This window comes from Protomyctophum parallelum, assembly GCF_964188405.1.
Source record: "Protomyctophum parallelum genome assembly, chromosome: 16".
In the NCBI taxonomy this organism is placed as follows: Eukaryota; Metazoa; Chordata; class Actinopteri; order Myctophiformes; family Myctophidae; genus Protomyctophum; species Protomyctophum parallelum.
In genome coordinates, this window is record NC_139711.1 from 13,799,182 (window position 1) to 13,822,550 (window position 23,369).

The 23,369-nt window shown below is 43.8% G+C and overlaps 2 protein-coding genes across 2 annotated transcripts; one reads left to right on the forward strand and one right to left on the reverse strand.

Annotated features, from left to right (window-relative positions):
- Positions 1-6,315: 6,315 nt before the first annotated feature.
- On the reverse strand, positions 6,316-11,605 carry LOC310873537 (regulator of cell cycle RGCC). Its single transcript, XM_083785985.1, has 5 exons — positions 11,416-11,605; positions 10,109-10,279; positions 8,989-9,069; positions 8,060-8,122; positions 6,316-7,049 (listed from the first exon to the last, which is right to left on the reverse strand). Exons 1-5 carry the CDS (start codon positions 11,558-11,560, stop codon positions 7,042-7,044), a joined length of 468 nt encoding a protein of 155 aa, XP_083642111.1. The 5' UTR covers positions 11,561-11,605; the 3' UTR covers positions 6,316-7,041.
- Positions 11,606-15,477: 3,872 nt separating this feature from the next.
- On the forward strand, positions 15,478-19,203 carry pcdh20l (protocadherin 20-like; the record flags this gene model as incomplete). The annotated part of the gene is made up of 2 exons (XM_083786203.1): positions 15,478-15,531; positions 16,672-19,203. The coding sequence occupies 2 exons, from the start codon at positions 15,478-15,480 to the stop codon at positions 19,201-19,203; spliced, it is 2,586 nt and encodes an 861-aa protein (XP_083642329.1).
- Between the last annotated feature and the right edge of the window lie 4,166 nt (positions 19,204-23,369).

A 23,369-nucleotide genomic window follows, 5' to 3' on the forward strand; every position in this document is an offset into this window, starting at 1 on the left:
GGCTCATTTATAGTCTGTATTTTCGGTGGTGAGGTGACCACCGCTCCGGTGGTGAGCTGACCACCGGTTTGCTCTTCACCGCGGCTCGTGACGTCATGTTGTAGTTCGGTGGTCACCTCACCACCGAAGATCCAGACTATGAGCCTTTATACGTCTGTAACTCTGAGAGTGTATACTGTACATGGAACCAAATGGATCTGTAAAGGGTATTCCTGAACGGCATTGGAATTATATAACAGACGTGAAATGCGCATACCAGCTCTGTATGTGTAATAGAAGCGTTTCTAGAAATGCTTCCAGTCCCTCAATGTTGGAACGGTTCCTTCGGTTCCTCTGAAAATAGCAGATCTACAAGCTCACATATGCTATTTTCAGCATGTAACCATGTGGAATATATGCCATAATTAACGACGTCGCAGGCATCACATCACAAAATCAACTGTATATTTCATAGACTAAACTATGACTAAAACCAAATCAACAATAATGTGCCGTCAAATTCAATCAACTAATCTCCGATGTGTGCTTTGACATAATTTGTCCAAGCACACATAAAGTGTTGCCACTACTGGCAACACACAGTGTACGATGTGTGTGCAATCTGTCTCCAGGAATAAATTGCCATCAAGTTGTGTTTGTATATAGCTGACAGAGATAGATTACAGAGGAGGATGTTACCTTATGACAACCTCAGCCAACTTATTTTTTCTTCCAAAACTGCCCATGGCACGTTGCTGTCCTCTGTTGAGAGTGAGACCAGATTTTACTTTCATGGTGCATTTATATAGTGCTTTTATCCAAAGCGCTTTACATTGATTGTGCATTACATTCACACACACACACACACACACACACACACACACACACACACACACACACACACACACACACACACACACACACACACACACACACACACACACACACACACACACACACACACACACACACACACACACACACACACACACACACACACACACACACACACACACACACACACACACACACAGCGTAGGTCCAGGAAACCAACCGGGAGCAATTAGGGGTTCAGCGTCTTGCTCAAGGACACTTCGACAATTGACACCAACTCTGGGGAGCCTGGGATAGAACGGCCGCTCTACCATCCACTGCCGCCCGTGACTGGCCGTAATATAAATCATGAGCATCACGGGGTGTCTGACAAGTGACCAATCACACACAGTGTTTGGCGTTGGTGTCTCTGCAGTGGTGTTCACTGTTCAGCTAGTTCGGAAAAGTTGGTGCAAGAACTACAGAAATGAACTTGAATGAAGGAAATGCCTTTGTTTGCCTTTAGGCCTCTTGTTTGACGGCGGTAATGTTCATCTTTATCAGCAGCCGGAATTAATATATTTGCGACAGGTAGAGCGGATAACCAACGTACCTTAAATTACATTGGGTTTTTTTCTCCAACATTCTATTTTCAGTCTATGCACCATATTATCAGTCTACGACGTGGTTCTCAAAATAAAGCGGAAGAGGCACTGGTTAAATATGGCTGTCATTAATCACACTCGCATCAGGAATACCACATCCACGACGAGGATGGTTTCGTTTCCTAATACTCCCAATCTAGATTCATTAGAGCCTAAAACTGTTTACCTTAAAGGTCTTAATCTTGTTTCGCTTTCATTATCGTTTTCTCAACTTTTCAGTATGCCCGTTTTACTTTTCAGCTCATTGTTCTCACTTCCTCTCTCCACCTGGCCCCTTGTGCATTAAGCCCTCCTGTCTGTCTCTCCATCCACCCCCCCATCTTCGCCTCTCGTCACAGGCCATTGCCAAGAAGGCCCTGTTCTGGTCAGGAGGGGTTAAGCAGTTGGCCAGAGTTCAGAGGAGATGCAAAGCGTTCCATAATGAGACGTAAACAGAGCAGGAACAACATGTTTAAGGTTCAGCGTGGCTTCCCTTTGGACACGACCACTGACGCAATGACCGGAGTCGGGTCCATCAATCATGTTTACCCCGTAGATTTTCACAGAGGTGGATGGTATGGCTGGCATGTTACATAATCTTACTGCCGCATGACATTATGAGGGGGAAAAACAAGTCTAGTAAGCGACCGAAGACAGAATCAGACTTCTCTGACTGTCAGCAGCTAGGGTGAGGTTCCATCACCAATGCACTAGGGAACATTCCTGCCCACACATTGTTCGAGGCGAGGTGTGGCAACTAAGGGTTAGGCAGTGCCTGTACCACCTCAGAGAACTGAGAAAAAGTATAATGCTGCATTCACACAAGCAGATGCAAAGATACAGTCCACCTTTCATTTCCAATGGAAGCCAGTGACATGAAGATACAAACTTTTGTAGCTACTGCAAAAGCTACAACAGCTACAAAAAGGTTGAGCTGGTTTCAACTTCAGCTACAAAGATACAAAGCTACCAATACTGTACGTACGGTGTACGCTGTGTATAGCTTTGCAGCATAAGTCTCGCAGGTATGAACAGCTCCTCCCGGGACCAGCAATTAAGCACTGCCAAGGGTGGTGCCCTTGACCGCCCATGGGGACTTAAATCCCCGCCCCACAGGATTCATACACTGTGTTTGAGCTGAGGTCAAATGATTTTAAAGAACTCGCAGAGAACATCTGCAGTAAGGCAAGCTAGCGCCTGCATGGTCACAATGTTGCTGCAGAGAGACAAAGAGGTCTTTCACTCTATCAGAGTTATCAAACTGTAAATACTTGAGAGCACAGAGCACACACTGCATTTGTATTTTCTTCTCTTTTCTTTTCTCTTCTCTTAAATTCTCTGGCACATTTTTGGACTTTATCTTGCTCAGAATTACTACAATTCAGCACAAAAATGTTTTACTATGTATAAACTTTGGTCAGCCTTCATCTGCATTGTAACCGAGGCTCTATATCAAAGAGCCTGAGATCTGGTCTGGGAATTACAGCCGAGAGGTCGCACCTTAGTTAGTAAGGGATAGAAATGCGATCTCTTGAGGCAGGTGGGTTCAATAGTCAAAGGTGAGTAAAGCCCAACACACACCGGGTGCGCAGCGACGCGGCACCTGGAAAATAGAACGGTGGAGTATCGGAGCGTCAGGCGAGGCGTCTCCGCAGACGGTGTGGGAGGGAGCCTGGAGGCCTTTTAGTCACAACTAGAGATCCAAGCTTAATTCTACGGGTAAACCTGCTGAGGCCTTGTATTTATAATATCGTGATGTCATCTCTGACGCCATGCGTAACATTCGTAACATGCATGTATATCCAAAATAAATGTAGAACATTCTAAAGTGACTGATATTGATATTGCTTGCACACGCTTTAAGTTTATTAAAAATGTGCTACACTCTGGCACACACTTTACTTACAGTTTATCGTACCCAGTTTTATATTGTGTCTGGTGGTGCATGTCACACCAATATAGTATCACACATACTATATGATCGTGAGAAATAAATATTTCTCTAGATGTGACTCCTGAGGACCTCAGCTCTCACTTTTTTTTTAAAGAAGACATCACACGTCTGTCAGAAGAAAATGCTGTGATGACTATGCGATCACCATCCTCGCTCAGCTTTTTCATGTTCCACACCTCTCAGCAGTGCTGTTTACAGTCTTGTTTGGCATATTTTCCAGACAGATTACGCCGCTAATGTCAGCCACAGTAAAATCATGAGTCACGAGTAAAATATCACGCCTCCAACCACAGCTTTCATGTCTGCCTTGTCCTTTCTTTAAGCCGCGTTGCTTTGACGACAGGGTGGAGATACCTGTACACTCGAACAAAGGCTGACATCCGATACACCCAATGCTGTTGACGGAATGACAGCTGACTAACAGAAAGGCTCATATACCTCATATATGATGGATGAGCAACGACAGAAAAAATATTTAACTTGTTTTATCGCCAATTCAGTCTATACAAACGTATTTTGTAAATGATGCATTTATATAGCGTCTTTATCCAATGGGCTTTACATATATTGTGCATTACATTTTCACCCATTCATACTGGCTGCATGGGGAAACCATGCAATGCACCATCGGGAGCAATTAGGGATTCAGCGTCTTCGTCAAGGACACTTCGACAGCAACTCTGGGGGAGCCCGGGATCGAACTGGGAGCCTTGCGGTTCCCATCGGCTACTCTACCCTGGCCCTGAGCCACCATTTTCAAATCTGGGTTGCCTGTTGATGACTAACAATAGCGAAGTAAAATCCACTGAAAGGAATAACATTGTTTCCTTCTCAATGCAGCAATGACGCACTTCCAAAACAACCCAACAACCCTCACCATCAGTAGCATGTCATTTAATTTTCATTTCATTTCAACAACACTCAGCTCAGGGCATTTCCTGCTTCTATCCTGTAACAGGAACCAGTACAAGATTTGTGGCACGATCTCCTGTCCTTGCGGTAAAGTACTGTATACTGTATATATGTCACCACAGTCACCTACACAAGACTAGAATGGCAAACATCCATCCTGCTTTAGAAATGTAAAGAAAGACAATGCATGAATATCTTTACTGTGTGTCATACAGTGTCGATTTCGTCGACTAAAACTACCTTTTTTCACAGATGAAAACTAAATGAAAACTAAGCTATGATGACTAAAACTAAGACTAAATATACTGACAATGTCGTCAAAAAGAAAATAGACTAAAATGTTAGGAAGGGACTAGTGGACAAGAGATAAGAAGAGTGTAAAAACAGTCAGTCATTATACGACGGCATCAAGGCCCGCCAAAATACAGTTTAGTCGACAAAATCAACTGTAGATTTAGTCGACAAAAATCTTATATTTAGTATAACTAAAACTAAAAAAAAATTGCTGCAAAAAACAACACTGGTGTCATACAAGTATATTATGTGAAACAAACCCAACTACTGCCAAATCATTGAATAAACATTGTGCCTGCATTTTATATATTAAAAGAAAAAGGTTTTGCTGTTTTTTGTTATATTATGCTGGACTTATTTCAGGTCTTGTTTTGTGGGATTGTCAAGAATCAAGAAGGTTTATTTGCCACTACTCTGACTCATACAGGTACAAGAAGCAAAATGCAATTTTGTGAGGTCCTCAAAGTACTGTGCTATAAAATACAATGTAAATTAAATAGAATGGCTATAGAAAATGCAATGTCTCTACATCAGACAAATGTACTCATACTAGAGCGGTGCTCATTGGAGCCTCTACAGCGGTGCACGTTGGGCACTGGCCTACTTGGAACGATGCAAGTTGGAAATGAATGCCCCACCCAGATATTATGTCTGTGTCCTTTCCATGCCCATATATGGAGTTCTTTGTCAGGCATGCCCACATATGGAGTCTATGGGGATGTCAGAATGATGTCAGAACAGGCCAGGTCTATATATGGACACTGGGCAGAGGCCCTGTTCAGAGCCTGGGCAGGGGCCTTTTTGGGGGCGGTTCTGGACAACCATGGGTCCGACTGCCTCAACACCGGGCACTGCACTCCCTGTGGTGGTGTGGAACGTGCATGTCGAATTTGAGTTCTCGAGTTACGTGGATTAACAGTACACACACAAACACACACACACACACACACACACACACACACAGACAGAGACTTGGTGCATTTCTAGATATACAGCATCTCCTGCCCCTTATTAGATTTTTGATATAATTTATCTTGTTGAAAGTCAAACACCAGCACCAAATTTTTCATGACCTCCTAAAAATATGTATTTGATATCCATGTGTAGTTGAATTGGTCCCCATGGAACAGTATACTGTGTAGTTATGTCTTATAGTATGTACGGTATATACATTATTCCCGAAACATCAACCTTTTAAAAGAAATTATAATGCAGACAGTCTGCATGCAGTCACCTGAGCACCTCTTTAAATTCGAAATGACGCACTTCCCCATTTTAAGCTGTCTTCAGCCAGTGTCGGAGCTAAATTTATGGCTTTCCTGACGCGGTGGCAGAAGTGAAACTCAAGTCAACTCTAAGCATAATCAGGAAAGGCATGCGGAGGCACCGGCACAGGCAGAGAGAAGTGGGTGAAAGGCTCCACTGTCATGTGCTGTGACACTTCCAGCATCCCTGTTTTAGGCTCGGTGGCGGCGGAGTCACACGGACTGCCATTCTTCTTCAGCGTTAGTAGGAAGTATTTCAAGAAAATTTTAAATGCTTATTATAAAAACTGACAACCCAGGGATACACCAAATATAGTAGCATGAAGGATATGCGGCCCTGTGTGAAGTGTGCTAGATCAAATGACTAAGTGAAACATATGACGCCAAAGCCAAATATAATTTAAGCAAGAAAAGAAAACTTTATTGATATGTATTGTGAAGTCCTCTGTACAATATCAATGCTTAGTAAAAAAAAAGTCTTCTCATGTGCAGCTATACAAAATACTTTACAAAAAACAAATATTAACAATAACTGTACATTTCATACTGTATGTCTGGAATGTAAATTCCAGGGACCCAGATCGGCCATTTTCACTCCTTCTCAAACATTTGTTTTCCAATTGGAATTTCTTCGATTATTCTTAATGAAATGACTGAAAAAAAACAAAAAAAACATTGAATTGTGTTTTTAATTAATTAAAAATGTAGCTTTTTTTGGAATATATTTTTTAAATAATAACTAATTATAGGAAACCAAAGATAAAGGGAACCCATAAAAATGTGTCCGCGACCCACAAATGGGTCCCGAAGCAGTGCTCTCGCTGGTCGTCCTATGACGCAGCCTGACAGATGGAGAGGCTGTGTGGGTCTGGGTTCTTGAATATGTCACACATCTGGTTGGGCGCTGCGGGCCGCTGTGTTTCCCAGTGTCTCAGCGGAGTGTTGCAGCAGAGGGTACTACTGCTGTTATTCCACCGTCTGTTGGAGAGCCCAATGCCCTTTTAATTCCTGTTGTTAACCTTTTCCCTTGTAGTGGAGCGGACAGAGGAGAGAACAAGGGGAGGGGAGCGTTCGCTGTGGTTCAGATGTGAAGCGTTCAGCCCTGGCATGTCGCCTCTGGCCTCCTCTCCTCTCCCTGTCCTTCTGCTCTGCGTGGCTCTCTGTGCGTCTCTCTCTCTGCTCACATCTCTGTCCACAGCGTTGAGGAGACAGAATACAATGCATGCAGTCAGTCACACTGTATATACACACACACACACACACACACAAATGTCACGCATGCACTCATATAAACAAGCCAGCACTAATGCACACACATACTGTGTGTGTGTCACCAGTGGTGGAAATTAACCAAGTACATTTGCTTAAGTAATATTTACTTCTACTCCACTACATCTCAAATCCAAATGTTGTACTTATACTACACTACTTTTTATTTTTATTAATTTGATTATTATTAGAAAACATACATACAAACATACACTTCAGCCCATATTACATTTCAGCCATTTGAAAATAGTCAAAAGGTCAGTCTACAAGCTCGCGATGGGACCATTGTGAGCTTGTACCTATTTTCAAAAGATTTTTAAACATTTGAAAACTTGAAATGGGACATTCTGCATAATGAATACTTTTGTTACTTTATGTACCGGTACATTTTGAAGCCAGTACTTTTACTCAAGTAAATATTGAATTCTGGACCTTTACTAGATTATTTCTATATTGCAGTATTGAAACTTTTACATAAGCAAAACATGCGAGTACTTTTTTCCAGCACTGCCACTCACCAGCGTATACTTAGTTTAACCACTTAAGCCTTATACCGTTGCCGTCAGGCAGATATGAATGAATCGCATTATAATAATAATAATTACATAGAAGGATGCCAAGTTTAAAGTAACATTCTGCTGAATATTTACAAAGCATAAAGACAGGGAGGATATGAACATCCACATAATTACCGGTATACAGTACATGGTGCTGGACAACAAAAACCGGGGTAGATTTATTAAAGAGTTCTTTAACCGTCTATAGATAGGGAAATAACAGTAGATATACATTCATCCCTTATAAATAATTATACAACTGTTCCCTCATATTGCTGGGGACCCTCAGGAACCCGTTTGAGAACCACTGAACTAAAGGAATAAACGGAGCATGCCGCGATAGTGCCGTCATTCTTTCAAATAAGTACGTACCAGCGAGTTCCCGGTCCAGACTGTCAATGAAACTCTCAAGTTCCCTAGTGTCTCCCAGCTTAGCTGAAGGAAGAGAGGAGAGAATGTTAGAACGGGGGGGGGGGGGGGGGGGGGGAGGAAGAGAGAGAGAGAGAGAGAGAGAGAGAGAAAACACAGAATGGAACATTTCTGTGGAGAAACTCAGCTAAATTCAGTGGCATTTCCTTTGGACCTAAAGCGGTGAGCTAAAGTAACTCTCTGTGTTGCATAAGACCCCAAATGCTTTCATAATGGAAATAAAATGAATGTCCGCATAAAACTTGACGAAACCTCTTAACCGGCTTGATGCAACCACTCGGCAGTATTTGTCTGCATCTAATCGTGTCAGAAGCCTTGTATCTCCATTTTTTTAATTCATGGATTAATGCCATATTCTATGCTTCGACAATGTCATGCAAAAAAAGGTGATCTACAAGCTCACAACGCCAATTGCATGGTGATGGGTTGCAGCTTTTATTTTCTCTGAAAGAAATGTTCGCCAAAAATAACATGGCAGGTTGAATGTGTTTACTTAAGTCGGTCTGTGTGGGCGTTATAAATAGGCCTATTTAAACAATGATAAAAGAGTATGAATATACATGAATATTTAACCCAACAGTAATGACATAAAGTCTGTGCTGACTTACAAAGACAGGCTGGCACTCACTAATCACCTTCCGAATGTTTTCATCCATGGAGATTGCACACACAGTGTTAATCCCACCCGTCCCAGCTCCTGCAGAGACCTTTAACAGTTGGAGATGCTACTAAGCATTGTTTTGTAAAGAAGACACAGGACAATCCCTATGCAAATGTCTGTGTGCAGTTTGTGTGCATAACAGTGAGCGTGGACACACAGTCAGTCAGATAGCCATCGCTGAAGACAACACAGTCAGTTGTTGTTGTTCTACCTTTTGGTGCCAGCGTTATGCCTGCTGTGTGAAGCTCCTCCTCGCTGGCATTCAGACTGTTAGCAAGGGAAGCCTCGCTGCCTGGGGGGGGGGGGGGGGGGGGGGAGACAGGCATTGTGTTTATGTTTCAGACACTTGCATTGGGCCATGGAAACCTATAATTTCGTATGCCAATATCTTTGCCTTTATTGAAATGAACTGACTAAATTGACAGACAGACAGACAGACAGACAGACGCCCACTGTGGCTGCCACATGACGTCACTGCATAAAAGAAAACATTAAAAGTCCATAGACTTGTTTTTTGGGAGGGTGCTGTTTGTTAAGAAATTACATTAAAACGTTAAAAGTAGACTTGGCTAATTTCTGAAAGCCAGACTCTCAAAAAGAGTGAGTAAGCGAGAGAGACAGAGAGAGGGGGGGGGGCAAGAAGAAACAATAAAGACAAAAAGAGGTCAGACCGTAGAAATGATAAAAAGCAATAATCTTCTATAATAGTCCATGGGCTGCCCATAATTGTACACGATTAAACGCAAACAATGGTTCACGGGCGGTGACGTGCTCCAAGCGTGCGACTTACTGATGCTGAGCTTGCATGATGCAATGTAGTGGGGTACTGGGGTTTCATCATGGCAGCAAACACAGCCAAAACACTTCTATCTCCTAACTATAGACAAACCAAAAGATAGGCTATAAAGTCCATGCAATAATTACAGTTCATTGCATAGTGCGCCAAAGCCATTGTTGCCGGCGAACTGATGATTCTAATAAAATGTGTCCTGTTTTGGGTCTCATTTCATGTTACCCATGCATAATTAATGTCAATGGCGTCACGTCTGACTCATGCAAATAACGCACATGACAGCATGTCCCCTTCGTACTCGCCTCATTGTAGCCCAGTGGTTCTCAAAGTGGGGTCATGGGACCCCCACGGGTCCTTGAGGGGGTTTCAGGGAGTCCCCAGCTAAATCGGTTTAACCATATTAACCCTATATCCATCGGCCATTTGAAAATAGCAAATATACAAGCTCAAATGCATAATTCTATTTTTTAACTGGTTCATCATCATCACAGAAGGATTGGGCATTATTATTTATTCTAATTGTCGTTTAGTTACTCACTGTAATCGGAGTCTTCAACTCCACTGTCGTCCCCTCCCCCTCCTAAGCGACTCTTGGCGTCCTTCAGCAGACGTTGGTATGTGAGAGGGTTGCTCTGGGAGGAGGGCGCCTTCAGCTCCTCCACCACATCCTGGAACTCCTGCAGCAGTTCCCCCAGCTCCAGGTCCAAATCTGACCATTTTCAATTCAAAGGAGCTTTATTGGCATGAGAAAACATACATTTACATTGCCAAAGCATGTGTCAAACTATAATAAAAACTGTTGAAAATGGTACAATGCCGTACACCAGTTGGAGGGTGTACAGCATTCTGTACACAGAGCTATGCACTATACGTATACTATGCATTATATACACAGGGTATTAACCTTTTTGAAACAAATAGCTGCAATGTTGTCAGCAGGATATTTTTCTCAATACTATTTAAATAGTAGGCTATACCAGAAAAACCTCAGACACCAGTGTTTGCAAGATTAGAGGGAAACATCTGAAATAACTCTCCGATATGGTCGAGTGCAGCCGATCAATGAGAGTGGTGGAAAGTTAACACGTATAATAAAAGTTTTTGCACAGTACAATATTAAAATATATATAGGCCTACATGGAAATAGAAAGAAATAACAGATAACAAGTATACAAAACAAGAAAATAATATCTACAAAGTAACATAATTAAAGTTAAATGAAATAATAGTAGGCTACAATTTTTCAATTGGCCTCTATGGAAAACTCTTTCAAATGTGCCTATACTTTACTAGGATATGCTAATGCCAATATATGTTGTACTTTCAGCTGACTTTCCTCTAAAGTAGTCTATGTAACATTTTTAATACAGGCCTTTTACTTGTAATAGAGTATACATTGCTAACGTACAAAATAAATGTGAATAGGCATCTTCTCCGCCAATCAATGATGTAGCCTGCTGGAACAGTGACATGCACCGCAGTGAGCCAATACAAGTATAATCCCAGCGGTTGCGTTTGTTTATTTATTTTTTACAGTTATAGCCTATTCTCAAAACGGCTGGTATATCAACAAGGGAAAATACGTGTCTAGTTGAATTATAGGCTATTTTAGAAATAACATTGGGGATTAAGCTGCAAACTGCTGCATAGCCTATAGGCCGTTTGAAACTATTCAATTATTTAATCCCACTGACTCTGATTAATGCGATTTACAACAAACTGACATGAAAATGAGCTCATTCAAACTCTAACACGCTCTACAAGTTTCAGGCTCAAACTAAATCAGTGGGCTATTAAATGCAATTGTAGTTAGAGCAAACACTCAAGCAGAACCTTAGGACTCACCTGCAATTTTCTCCGTGGACATTGTTGAAGAAATAAATGTATTAATGGCTGCAGTGCTAAGTGCTAATAGAAGAACACAGCTGCTCTGTCTGAACGCACACGGGGCTTTGAAGATGACAGGTCGAGGTCGGGCGTCACGTAGCATGGAGTAACGGAATGAGCGGTGAAAACAAGCAACCAATCATTGAACAGAACAGCCTCTGATGACGGGAGGAAGTTAATAGAACGGTGCGGAAAGTTTAGGCTACTGTAAATGGGGGCGGGGGGCGCGTAATGGTTACAGTACTGTGGGACAGGAATAGAAACTTATGCAACATGGGTGGGAGAGAGGGAGAAGAAAGGAAGAGAAGAGAAGAGAAGAGAAGAGAAAGAGAGAGAAAAAGAAAAGAAAATAAAAGAAAAGAAAAGAAAAAAACTTAAAGTACACATACTTTAAAAAAAAACTTGCTTGCTTAAATGCAGTACTCAACTAGAAAAAGTGCCCTTCTGGGCACAGGTCTCCACCAGGAGGATAGGAGTGTGTGTTTGATGTTTGGCAAAATGTTTAGGAGCAATATAAACGTGTGTGACGCGGCTTGGCCTGTTGTAGCGCCACCATGAGGCTGATTTGAAAACTGTCAAGTGGCATTTCTTCCAAAGCCTAGTGGGAATATGCATGCACAGTTTCACTACAATCGGACGCTTCGTTGAGTAGTTGAGTAGTACAAAGCGGGCTACTCCTGAAAGGTTTAGAAGCCAATTGTAGCTAATGAGGGTGGATTATGAGAAATCAAACAAACCTGGCTTGATCACATGACTATGGAGAGCATGTGTACCGATTTGCGTGAAATTTTGATAAAATCTGAAGGAGTAATATTAGAAAATGTGTTTTACATATGTCGGCCTCCTGGTGGCGCTATAAAGAGCAGATGTGAAAAATTCCAGGCAAAGGTTTTTCCTTGGCCACTAGGGAGTTGGCATACAAAGTTATCCACAGTTATAGGTAAAAACACTTTTTGGCCAGTTATGGCGCCTCCATGAGGCTGAGTTGAAAATGTTCATGTGGCATTTCTTCCTCGGCCTAGTGGGGAATGTGCGTGCACAATTTCACGGAAATCACACTCACATGATCACATGATTTGCAGCATTTTGTTTGAAACTGAGCACTCCTGCGAACCAATCTTAGTCAATCAGGATGGAGTCTGAGAAATCTGAAAGACACGTTTTGTTGAATGGTTCTAGAGAGACTGTGTACCAATTTGCGTGATGTTTGGACAAAATCTGTAGGTGTACTGTCCAAAAACTTGTTTTGCACAAAGCGGCCTCCTGGTGGCGCTATAACAGGCCGTTCTGGAAATTTTGGGGCAGAGGTTCATCGTTGGCATCCAGGGAGTGTGTGTGCAAAATGTGGCATCGACCGGGTTAACGGTGCCGGAGATTAGCTGTTCACAGACGGCCGGACGGACACACACACGGAAGGACGGCGTGCAAAACATAACTCTCTCCCCATGCCTTCGGCCTGGTGGTGACAATTAAGTACATTCAGTGATGATTTAAAATAAGTGATAGTGTTGCTGTATGTCTCCTTCACAAACACATTTAGGCATTCAGCACAGCAGACAGACACCCTTATCCATGAGAGAGACTTAGAGAGTGCTAGTTCAGAGTGAATGGCATGATGAACCCTGGATAACAAACGACAGGGTAAATGGTCACGTAAATCGAGTGCAAAGAAAACAATTAAGTCGGATAAGATAAACCTCCATCGATCTGGGACCCTGTGGGGAAATTCAGGTGTCTTGGCAGCCAACATGCAGCACTAAAGCATGAAACCCACACAGGATAGATAGATGCAGGCATTACCTCCTCGTTTGTCTTTGATCTCATTCTTATCGCCCTACTCTTACCCGCCAGGGTAAGAGTCTAAGAGAGATGTGAGCAAGATAAAATTCAATCTAGATAAATACAAATACATGGACTAATAGTCTGACAAGACAGTTAACAGTCTATAAAACAAAATGCACAATCTAATTTATAACCAGAACAGGGCGAGAGAGGGAAAGGTATATGATACAGTCTCATATTCGCTGTTGTCCGTCCAATATATGTACAGTGTCAACTGGCCTTCAAAAGTGATCTGGATATGGATAATATGTACATAGTCTATCTAGTATCAACAGGGAATATGATGATATACCGTCAACAAAAAGTGAATGCATGAGTGAATATGAATGTGCAGGCCGATGGCCTGGAATAAACTCCCACTATACCCTAGACAGGCAGCCTCTAGAGCACGGCTCAAGACCTACTTCTACACACTCTTGCTTTAGTTGAGATTTTTAAATCTTTTTTTTTCTTTTGTACTGTATTCACTGTTTTATACCTGATTTGCTGCCATTTTATGTTCTTTGCTATTATTTAGTGTTACTGTTTTTGCCTTTGTTCTAATGCTAACTATACTTTTCTGCTTTTCTCTTTTCACTGCTCTGTAAAGGCATGAAAGGCAAGGTGTAAATAAAGTTTATTATTATTACAGTATGAGTGAATATAAGTGAGTGAAATATTTAAATTCAGAAACGTTGAAATGTTTTGTGGTAGTCTCTTGGATTTCCTGATGGCTTTGAAAAGTGCAGTTTAGAACAAAGAAATGAGAGTACAGGAGGTAACCATGGAGTTAATAATAGGCTACTAATACACTTTAATTTTAAAACTTTTAGAAAAATGTGCTCGACCTTCCGTCTAAGAGTAGCTATGGGCACGCACAATGTTCTGCTCTGCAAGTCCCCAGAGATAATAATACTAATTCCGTTCTTTAGGCTCCTCCAAAGCCTTCCCTCTCATCTCAATAAAAGAAAAGAAAAGGAAATACAAAGGGCACAAGGTCTGACCACTTCTCCTACTGTAAAAATACAGCATGCGTTCTCCTTGATGCCTAGGGTCACACTCACAGTAGGGTGCCATATTATGTATATCTGACCATTATAGCAGCCAGCCAACAATGCCACTGTTAATAACATACGTGTGTTACATATGTGTTAACAAGTATAGCCAACGTACACACATCTACATAGACCAACAAGAATCAAGAAGAAAGAGACAAGAAAGCAAACAAATCAACTTTCCAAATTCGGCAATATTCGGTCACTCAACTGCAAATCGCAGGTCCTACCCCACCTTCTAGAGGTTAATATGCAACTAAACAAACCTAAACATTATTGAGCATTTCTTGTTGTAATGCATACAGAATTATAGACATAACATTGCTGTGAAAGACAGCAGAGCGTTTTAACAGCATTATGAAGACCTGCAGTGCATATTATGGAAGCGTAAACTTGCACAGCCTTACTTTTGTGGAAGTGCAGATTGTGATGAGACAAATACATTGCTTCAAAGGACAAATAAAAAAAGGTAAACAAAGCCAAAGCTATATTATCATACAGAGGACAGAACCAAGCTGTGAATACCTAACGTTTTCCTGTTGGTTTTCGCAACACTTCGGAATAAACATAATTGGTCACATCACAGGTATACAGGGTGAAATGATTATTATGTTGATTATTATTCATTTATTTATTTCTCAGAAAGAGAGTTTTAAGCAACGTGGCATCCCTATTTATTTAGGACATATTAGGCAAAGAACTTGCCATTTGTGACAAGTAGGGCTCAAGTGGTGCCCAGGGATTCCATTCCCTTAGTAATCAGTAATCCTCCTAATGAATAATTGCGAACGCGCACACACACACACACACACACAGTTTAAACAATCACAGTGTCTCAGTTTACTCTTTCCTATATTTAAAAAAAGAACCAGAAGAACCTGCTGTATGTTTTGCCGCACAGTGGTGTTACGTGCCCAAAAACACCCGATCTACAAGGTCACAGCGCGTTGTGACCTTGTAGATCGGGTGTTTTTGGCACGCGACACCATCGTAGGATGAAGTATGAATCAGCCTTAAGCCGTTGTAAGCCCATGTAAGGTGTTATAGGGGAGGGGCCTCAGCCAGGTACAGGAGGCATGCCTACCTGGCTGATCTCGGCACTCACACTCTCTGGCAAACGACTCCGGTACCATGAATGAGGACTATGGGCCATCATGGGTCTCCAGATAATATGAACCGCCGGGCGGGACTACTGCAGGTTAGTGAATCCAAAATAACACTTTTAATCTGGGAGAAAAACAAAATGTTTTGACACATGCTTAAACGCCTTTTGATTAGGTTTAGGTTTGATTTGATGCAACTGCAAAAGAAAAGATGCCATCGTCTGGTTACCTAATCTTAGGGCGAAGGTATAGTAAAATATTTGAAGTGGCATGGCAAAGTGTCCTTGAGTGGCTGCGTTAGGTTACATGGTCGCTTTCATGTCACGGACTGTATGGAAAGTGATACCCTTCGAATGCCTCTGTACTTAACGAGCAAACGGCTAATTAGAATATTTCTGTAAATCTAGAAGCCATGATGTCCGAACGTGAATATTCATTTGTAACAGCCAAGATTTGATTAGTCATTTGATAAGTCCTGCGGGTTTGAGTAATTGGTTCGTGGAGGCTGAGGGATATCACATTACCTTCAACACGTTAGTGCTTTTAAAAGGGCTCACTAAGGCATAAATGCCACCATATCATTATCTGGGGATATACAGGTCCATCCCAACGAATTAGAATAATCTGAAAAAGTTCATTATTTTCCATAATGTCATAAAAATAAATAAACTTTCATATATTTTAGATTCATTACACAACTGAAATAATTCAAGCCTTTTATTGTTTTAATATTGATGATTATGGCGTACTTTTAAACGAGAAATGTCGACCATCTGAAAAGTATATTAATGTATGCAGTTACTACTTGGTCTGGGCTACTTTTGAACAAATTATTTCATCAATGGGGTGTGGCATGGAGGTGATCAGCCATGTTGTTACATTTTCAGTCAATATCAGTGTATATTATAATTCACTGAGATATGATTTCTAGATTTTCATGAGCTGTACACCATAATCATCAATATTAAAACAATAAAAGGCTTGACTTATTTCAGTTGTTGTGTAATGAATCTAAAATATATGAAAGTTTATTTATTTGTATTACATAATTACAGATAATTACAGATTATTCTAATTCGTTGGGATGGACCTGTATATGCACGCACGCACGCACACAAACAAACACACACACACACACATACACACAGTAAATATGTAGACTGTAATCTGTCTATCATTTTCATTGTGCTGGTGTACTTTCCTGAAAGTTAACGCCCGTTTATTTTCTCCATTAGAGTGTGCTGGTCATTCTGCATCTCAGGCAGATTTTGTGTGGTTCTGATGTCCGGTTTTCCATTCCAGAGGAGAGGGAGGCTGGCATTCGAGTCGGGACCATCAGCAGAGACTTCCCCCCTCCATACCAGCTCCTGACCCAGGACTACCTGTGGATGGCTGGGAACACGGGGGAACTCTACACCACGGAGCGAAAGTTGGACCGCGAGGAGCTCTGCCCCGAGGAGACGCAAGCTAAGGAATGTGTCCTCCCACACAATGCCATCGTCGGGCCCTCCGGAGACCTCATACAGTTTCTCGTGGTGTTGGAGGACATAAACGACAACGCGCCTCGCTTCCAAAATGACATGATCCACCTGAGCGTGCCGGAGGACGTGGCGGTGGGGACCCGTTTTCTTTTGGACGAACAGGCCCAGGACAGAGACACCGGGCCTAACGGAGAAGTGCACTACCGCCTGGAAGGTTCCGACGGCCTGTTCACTTTAACAGTGGAAGAAGGCCACGTCATGATGTTAGTAGTGGAAAAACCCATAGACAGAGAGACCCGGGCTGAGCATCAGATGACCCTGGTGGCCTCCGACTGTGGCTTCCCTCCTCTAAGTGCCACGGCGAGTCTGACCGTCAGAGTGACTGACGTTAATGACAACTGTCCGAGCTTCACCTCCGACGGACCCCGCAGGGTCACCGTCCCAGGGGACGCCCCCCGGGGCACGGCAGTGACTCGGGTCGTCGCCACAGACCAAGACGTTGGCCCCAACGCCGCCGTCAGCTACTCTTTCAGTCCCAAAGTCTCTGAGCGGGCCAGGAAGCTGTTTAGCCTGGACAGTCGCACGGGGCACATCACACTCGCACAGGACCTGCAGAGTGACAGCTTCGAGGAGCTGGTGTTGAAAGTGTTAGCCAGCGGCTACCACTGCCCCCCAACAGACACTCGGGTAACCGTATCCGTGCTCCCTGCGGCAGGCCAAGTGCCGGCAATAAAGATCGGGTTCATAGCGGAGCATCAAAACGAGACTATAATGTTACCCGAGAACCAGCCCTCCACTGTCTTGGCTCTCTTGGAGCTGGGGGGGGACGGCCACTTGAAAGGCACGTCTCTGTCCATCGAAGGAGAGGGGCCTTTCACTTTAAACCTGCAGAATGGCAAGTATCTTCTGTCGACGGCGGAGCCCTTAGATTACGAGATGAAAAGGGAATATGATATTTCGGTGGTGGCGGTAGGGCAGAGTCGTGAAGGCGTCACGACTCCACACTCCAGGCGAGCGATAAGGGTCCTGGTGGTCGACGTCAACGACAACGCCCCTGGCTTCCCACGCTCTCACTACCAGCTGGAGGTGGAAGAGAACAACGAGCCCGGGGCGTCGCTGCTGAAGATCAGAGCGGCGGACGCGGACAGCGGCCACAACGGCAGGGTGACCTACAGGCTGGGCAAGCACACGGCCGCCATATTCAAGATGGACCGCGTGACGGGCCGGCTGTCCGTGTCCGTCCCGCTGGACAGGGAGCGGCAGGACGTGCATACGCTCACCGTGCTGGCGAGGGACGGAGGGTCTCCTCCGCTGGAGTCGGCGGCGACGGTGTGCATCCGGGTTCTGGACAAGAACGACAACGCACCCGCGTTCCTCACCCCGCACTTCGTCTTTTTTGTCCCCGAGAACGTGCCGGCGCTCGCCCCGGTGGGGAGGGTGGGCGTGACGGACCCGGACGAAGGGGAGAACGGGCGTGTAGAGGTGCGCGTCGTCAACGGCAGCGGAGCCTTCGTGGTGGACAATGCCCACGGGACGCTGCGGTGCACCGCCGGCATGGACAGAGAGACAGAGGACCGCTACGAGCTGTACCTCGTGGCCACCGACAACGGCCGTCCCTCCCCCTTGACCTCCGTCGCCAGGGTGACGGTCTTTGTGGAAGACGTCAATGACAACCAGCCAAAGGTCATCCTTCCCAACAGCAACCTGTCCTGTCTGACCGTCCCTACGTCGACGAGGGCGGGCGCCATGGTCGCAAAGATATACGCCGTGGACCAGGACTCTGGACTGAACTCGGACATCACGTACACCATGGCGGCACGGCAGCCAGCCCAGCACAGCAGCAGCCCCTTCCGGCTGGACTCAAGGTCCGGAAACATCACGCTGGCCCAGCATCTGACGGGGAAGGACCTGGGCATGCATCACCTGTTCGTCGTGGTCAGCGACGGGGGCAAGCCGTCCCCGCTCCACACCACCGTGTGGGTCAACTTGCTGGTCAACGAGTCCATAGGACCCTGTCGCCTGGACAGCGTTCCTCGCTCCCTGCCGTACCGGCTGGCTCAGACCCCCACCGAGGCGCCCGTCTGTGAGCTGCCGGAGGAGGGGACCGCCAACCAGGCGCAGCTGACGCTGCTGGTCGGGTCGGGTATGATGCTCGCATCCATCTGCCTGTGTGTGGTGACAGCTGTTTTATACCTGAAACAGAGGCGAAGACGTGCACAGTGGAGCAGGAGGGGACATAATGACATTCCACTCAGGCTGGAAGAGAAATACTGCTCTGATGAGTAATAGGGGGGTGGGGGAAGTAGGCAGTGTTTGTGTATACCGGTATATGCATATTTCTACACATACATACATACTGCATTTGAAATCTTTGTACATTAAGCCCAATAATAAAATCCATTTTCAAGTATTTATGTATGAGTATTTCCATTTGCATGACTAAATGCTGTTAATTATTCTGAATGGCGAGGTAATCATAGCTTTACAAAAATAAATAAAAAGTAGACTTGATTAAGCTGTAAGTAAACAAGCCCAGTAGTCAGAAAATCAAATACACATGGCACATGCCATATCTGTGCCAAAACAAGCAACAGGAGGTAATCTGACATTAGCTTTTAAATGTGTTTGCACTTGTGAGGTGTTAATATCAATTATAAAACTACAAGCTCAAGCTAAGACTGCAGAAGGAAGGAATAAACGTGAAGTACCCGTTGCAGAGATATAGAGCACAGCTGTGTCATCCAATACTCTGTAGATTAGAAAATATTGAAGCCCCAAAAAGTTGCCATAAGAGCAGTAACTTTAGTCCTTCTACCTGGGGATTAGCTACTACCCGTGACCCTGAGGAGGCTCAGGTCATTCTATTGTCTACCAAGTTGATCAGGGATTTCTCAGATTTCCCACTTTTAGTAATGTGGAGTCCCAGGTATTTAGACGCACAAAGGGGTTTAATGTTCCACTGGTGGGGAGGTGGTGAACGTCTCTCGTGGAGCAGCTCGGAGAGGTATATATCGAGCACTCGAGCAGGCCCGGGAGGCAGGCGCACACGCACACACATGCAGCCCCACACACACACGCAGCCCCACACACACACGCAGCCCCATGCACACGCACACGTACACGCACACACTCTCTCTCTCAAGTCCCTCCAGCAGTGCTCCTGTCATACGATAGCACCTCTTCTCGCCCAGCACTGAGCACACCTGTGCTGGATCGCAGCCAAAGCTACAACTTCAACCAGCTATACGTTGCTTTTTTCCTTTCTCTTTCTTTCTTTCCCTGCTTAGATGGACGAGTTTTGAAACGACATCACGCTGTGTTCAAAGGAACTACAAAAGAGTGCCTCTCGCGCTGACGTTCTTTGATAGTCAATTACGGGCAAACAGGATAATAAAGGGTTAAGTGCCTCATGCTGCTCCGTAAGACTCTAGATGAATCCTCTTGGCAGAATGCAGCTGAGACAAACAGCAGCAACACTTTACCCAGAGATAGGCCTCTCTGTTTTACAGACCCCTCTGTCTACCTTCCCTCAGATCCACGTACCCTGCTTTAAAAAAAAAGTCAAGTAATTGAATTTCTAAAATATCCCAGTGCAAGGTTATGAAACACCATGTGCAGCTTGCCAGTAACTGCATTCAACCCCTGGTGAACAATTACAACAGAATGAACAACCTAATGGTTTACTGAGATATTTCTATTTTAGGAGAAAGCCTGACTAGTACTTGCTTGCATAGGCAGGAGAAAGCCTGCCATCTACTGGGCAGATTGAGAACTTTCTTTTTTAGAACTTGCATAGTTGTAGTGGCATTTAGCCAGAGGAATCAGGATGGGTCTCTGTTTGGGCCTAGTGTCCATGCTACACACTCGCTGACTTTGATGCACATTCCGGTTAAATCCGCAAGGGTTCAGGTATGGCTGACAGCCTCTATTGAATGTTTGCCCTGATTAAGACCTGTTGTGGCTGCATGTCGGCATTTTAGCCATGTTTTAACATTAGGCCTTTTTCCTGCTTTTATTATTGAGTGACCCCCCCAGACCATCTGATTTTTCATGACCAAAAATATATCAAAACTGATATTCATAACCAATAACGGAATTCATCTTTCTCATGTAGGTTAATCGAATGATCGAGAGGCAGGTTTATAGTGTGTGTGTGTGTGTGTGTGTGTGTGTGTGTGTGTACTGTGTACTGCTTGAAATAATCGTGATATTAATTTGAAGTCATATATCGCCCTCGGTTCAGGGCTGTCCTGTCCCACTATAAAATCGTGGGACTGAGAGCCCTTTCATATCATGCACGCAAGACAAATGTATGGGGGTTTCTCTCAGACTTTGTAAGTTTGCATGCAGACTTTGCCTTGGGCAAATGGTCCACAATTCATAGCGCTGTGATGTTAAAAACACCGGATGACAGCTGATGCCCAGAAGCAATAAAACAAAAACAAAAACAAAGGAATGAGCAGGCAAAACTAATTGTACACGCAGGTATAAACACATTCACATGATTCATAATGGCAGCACTGCAGTGGTGGAAGATGTAAAGGTAGCTTCTGAAACGTTCCTATTCTACCCCAGGTTTGAACTTGCGTCTCCTGCATCAAGTGCTGAAATTCTAATTCTTATTCCAACCATTGAGCTTTATTTGCACCTGCAGGCAATACCACTTGTGAACCAATCATGTCAAATCAAAGACAAATATCCCTTCGAGGACAATAAGATTATTATTATTATCGTCAGACGCAGAATGTGTCAATAGTGTCTCAAGTAAATAGTAACTGCTGTCAAATAATAGTGCGGTCATTTTGAATTACACAAGAGTATTGCAGTATTGATACTTTTACTCAAGTAAAACATTTGAGTACTTTTTCCACCACAGAGTAAATGCACTATACGAATACTGGCACCACTGACTGTGTGTAGCCAAGTTTCTACTATGATGGCACTTTCTAAATACGTTTTCATCCGATCTGATCCAACAATAGCCTACTACTATTCTATTGATAAACATGGTGCAAACATCAAACACTCCGGCTAATTAAATTATGTATGCAGTGAAAGATGAGCCTCACTTCATGTCCACGGATAGCGCCAACTGCCGTTGTGATGACAGTGTGATGTCACAATGTGTTGTGCCAGCCCTCATATTTATTAGAGCTAGTTCTCAATGCCAGTTTCGGGGGTCCAACAGGAGTCCAAATTAACTCTTAAAGGTATATTCAGTGATTTCACTTAATTCAAATATCACTTATTTTGTTGTTTTGTTGTGATAATCCTCCCTACTATAGAGTGTGCTGGCCATATAAGGAGTTCCTCCCTGTCCCCAGTTAACCCCTGGGGGTCAAAAAACCTTAGGTTTCGTTTTTGACTCTCTATCCTGATTGGACGAAAGGCTGGGTCCCACAGCCAAAAACGAAACCTAAGGTTTTTTTGACTGAAATCACTGAATATACCTTTAAGGTGCGTTCAGACTTGAATTTAAATATTCGCCTTGGTTTGTCCCGTTTGTGCTGCGCCAGGTCGCGCCGCACCCGCTCGCGCAACTTCTCGTCTTTGCATAGACTTTGTATGCAATCACGCCACTCTAACCATCCAAGACTGAACACACCTTTACGGGGCTGTGTAGCTCCGTGAGACACAGAGGTTTTTACAGTGTAGATTGGGGTCCCAGAGTAAAATACATAAATAAAACACCCGTGTGAACAGAGCGGTGCAACTATACATTTATTGTGATAGTTACTATACCGTACAGTTTTATTGTTAGTTAGATTTTTATTGTTAAAGTTATAGTGCTCAGTGTGAATGGGCCTGTCGGTTGCTCAACAGTGCCACCGCTCAAAAAAAGAACAAACACAATCAAATGGAGGTCTGTGTCGTAATCTTTCAGGGTCCTTGAAACTATAAAGCTTTAGAATCACTCAACTAAACTATAGGCCTACTGGAACCCCCATATACACCCCCCTATGCTCATACTTAATTTAAATCTGTACAAATCGGTTCCATTTGTACACTCTCAAGAGTTACAGACACATAAAAGGCTACATTCTTTGGACCCCTGGTGGTCCCCGGACCCGGCGTTGAGAACCAGCGCCCTATTGCACCTCTCTTGCATTCACGCATGGCCTGTAGGCTGAACATGCAGGTGACGTTAATTAAAATCTGTGAGGGTTCACCGGTCAGGGCAGTTTGCCTGCAACCAGTGATATGTTTCTGCTGGATAGCGTTTGAGCTGCTCTGTTCAACTTAATGTGAATTCACAACACGTCACTTTATCACATTATGCAGCTCAGGAACTGATGATGTTTTGGGGTATTGAGTTTACATTAATTGATATGGACATAAATTAAATTGGCCCTGGCCCAAATACTCAGCTAGTAGATGAGCATGGGTGGTCATCTTTTAGGCTTATATGATCATATTATTCACACACACACACACACACACACACACACACA

Excerpts from the sequence above, each read along its gene's own strand:
- LOC310873537 (XM_083785985.1), bottom strand. The coding sequence starts at position 11,560 with ATGCTACGTGACGCCCGACCTCGACCTGTCATCTTCAAAGCCCCGTGT. Across the intron at positions 9,070-10,108 it reads AGTTGAAGACTCCGATTACA|GCAGCGAGGCTTCCCTTGCT; the intron begins GTGAGTAACTAA and ends CCCCCCCCCCAG. Across the intron at positions 8,123-8,988 it reads CATAACGCTGGCACCAAAAG|CTAAGCTGGGAGACACTAGG; the intron begins GTAGAACAACAA and ends CTCTTCCTTCAG.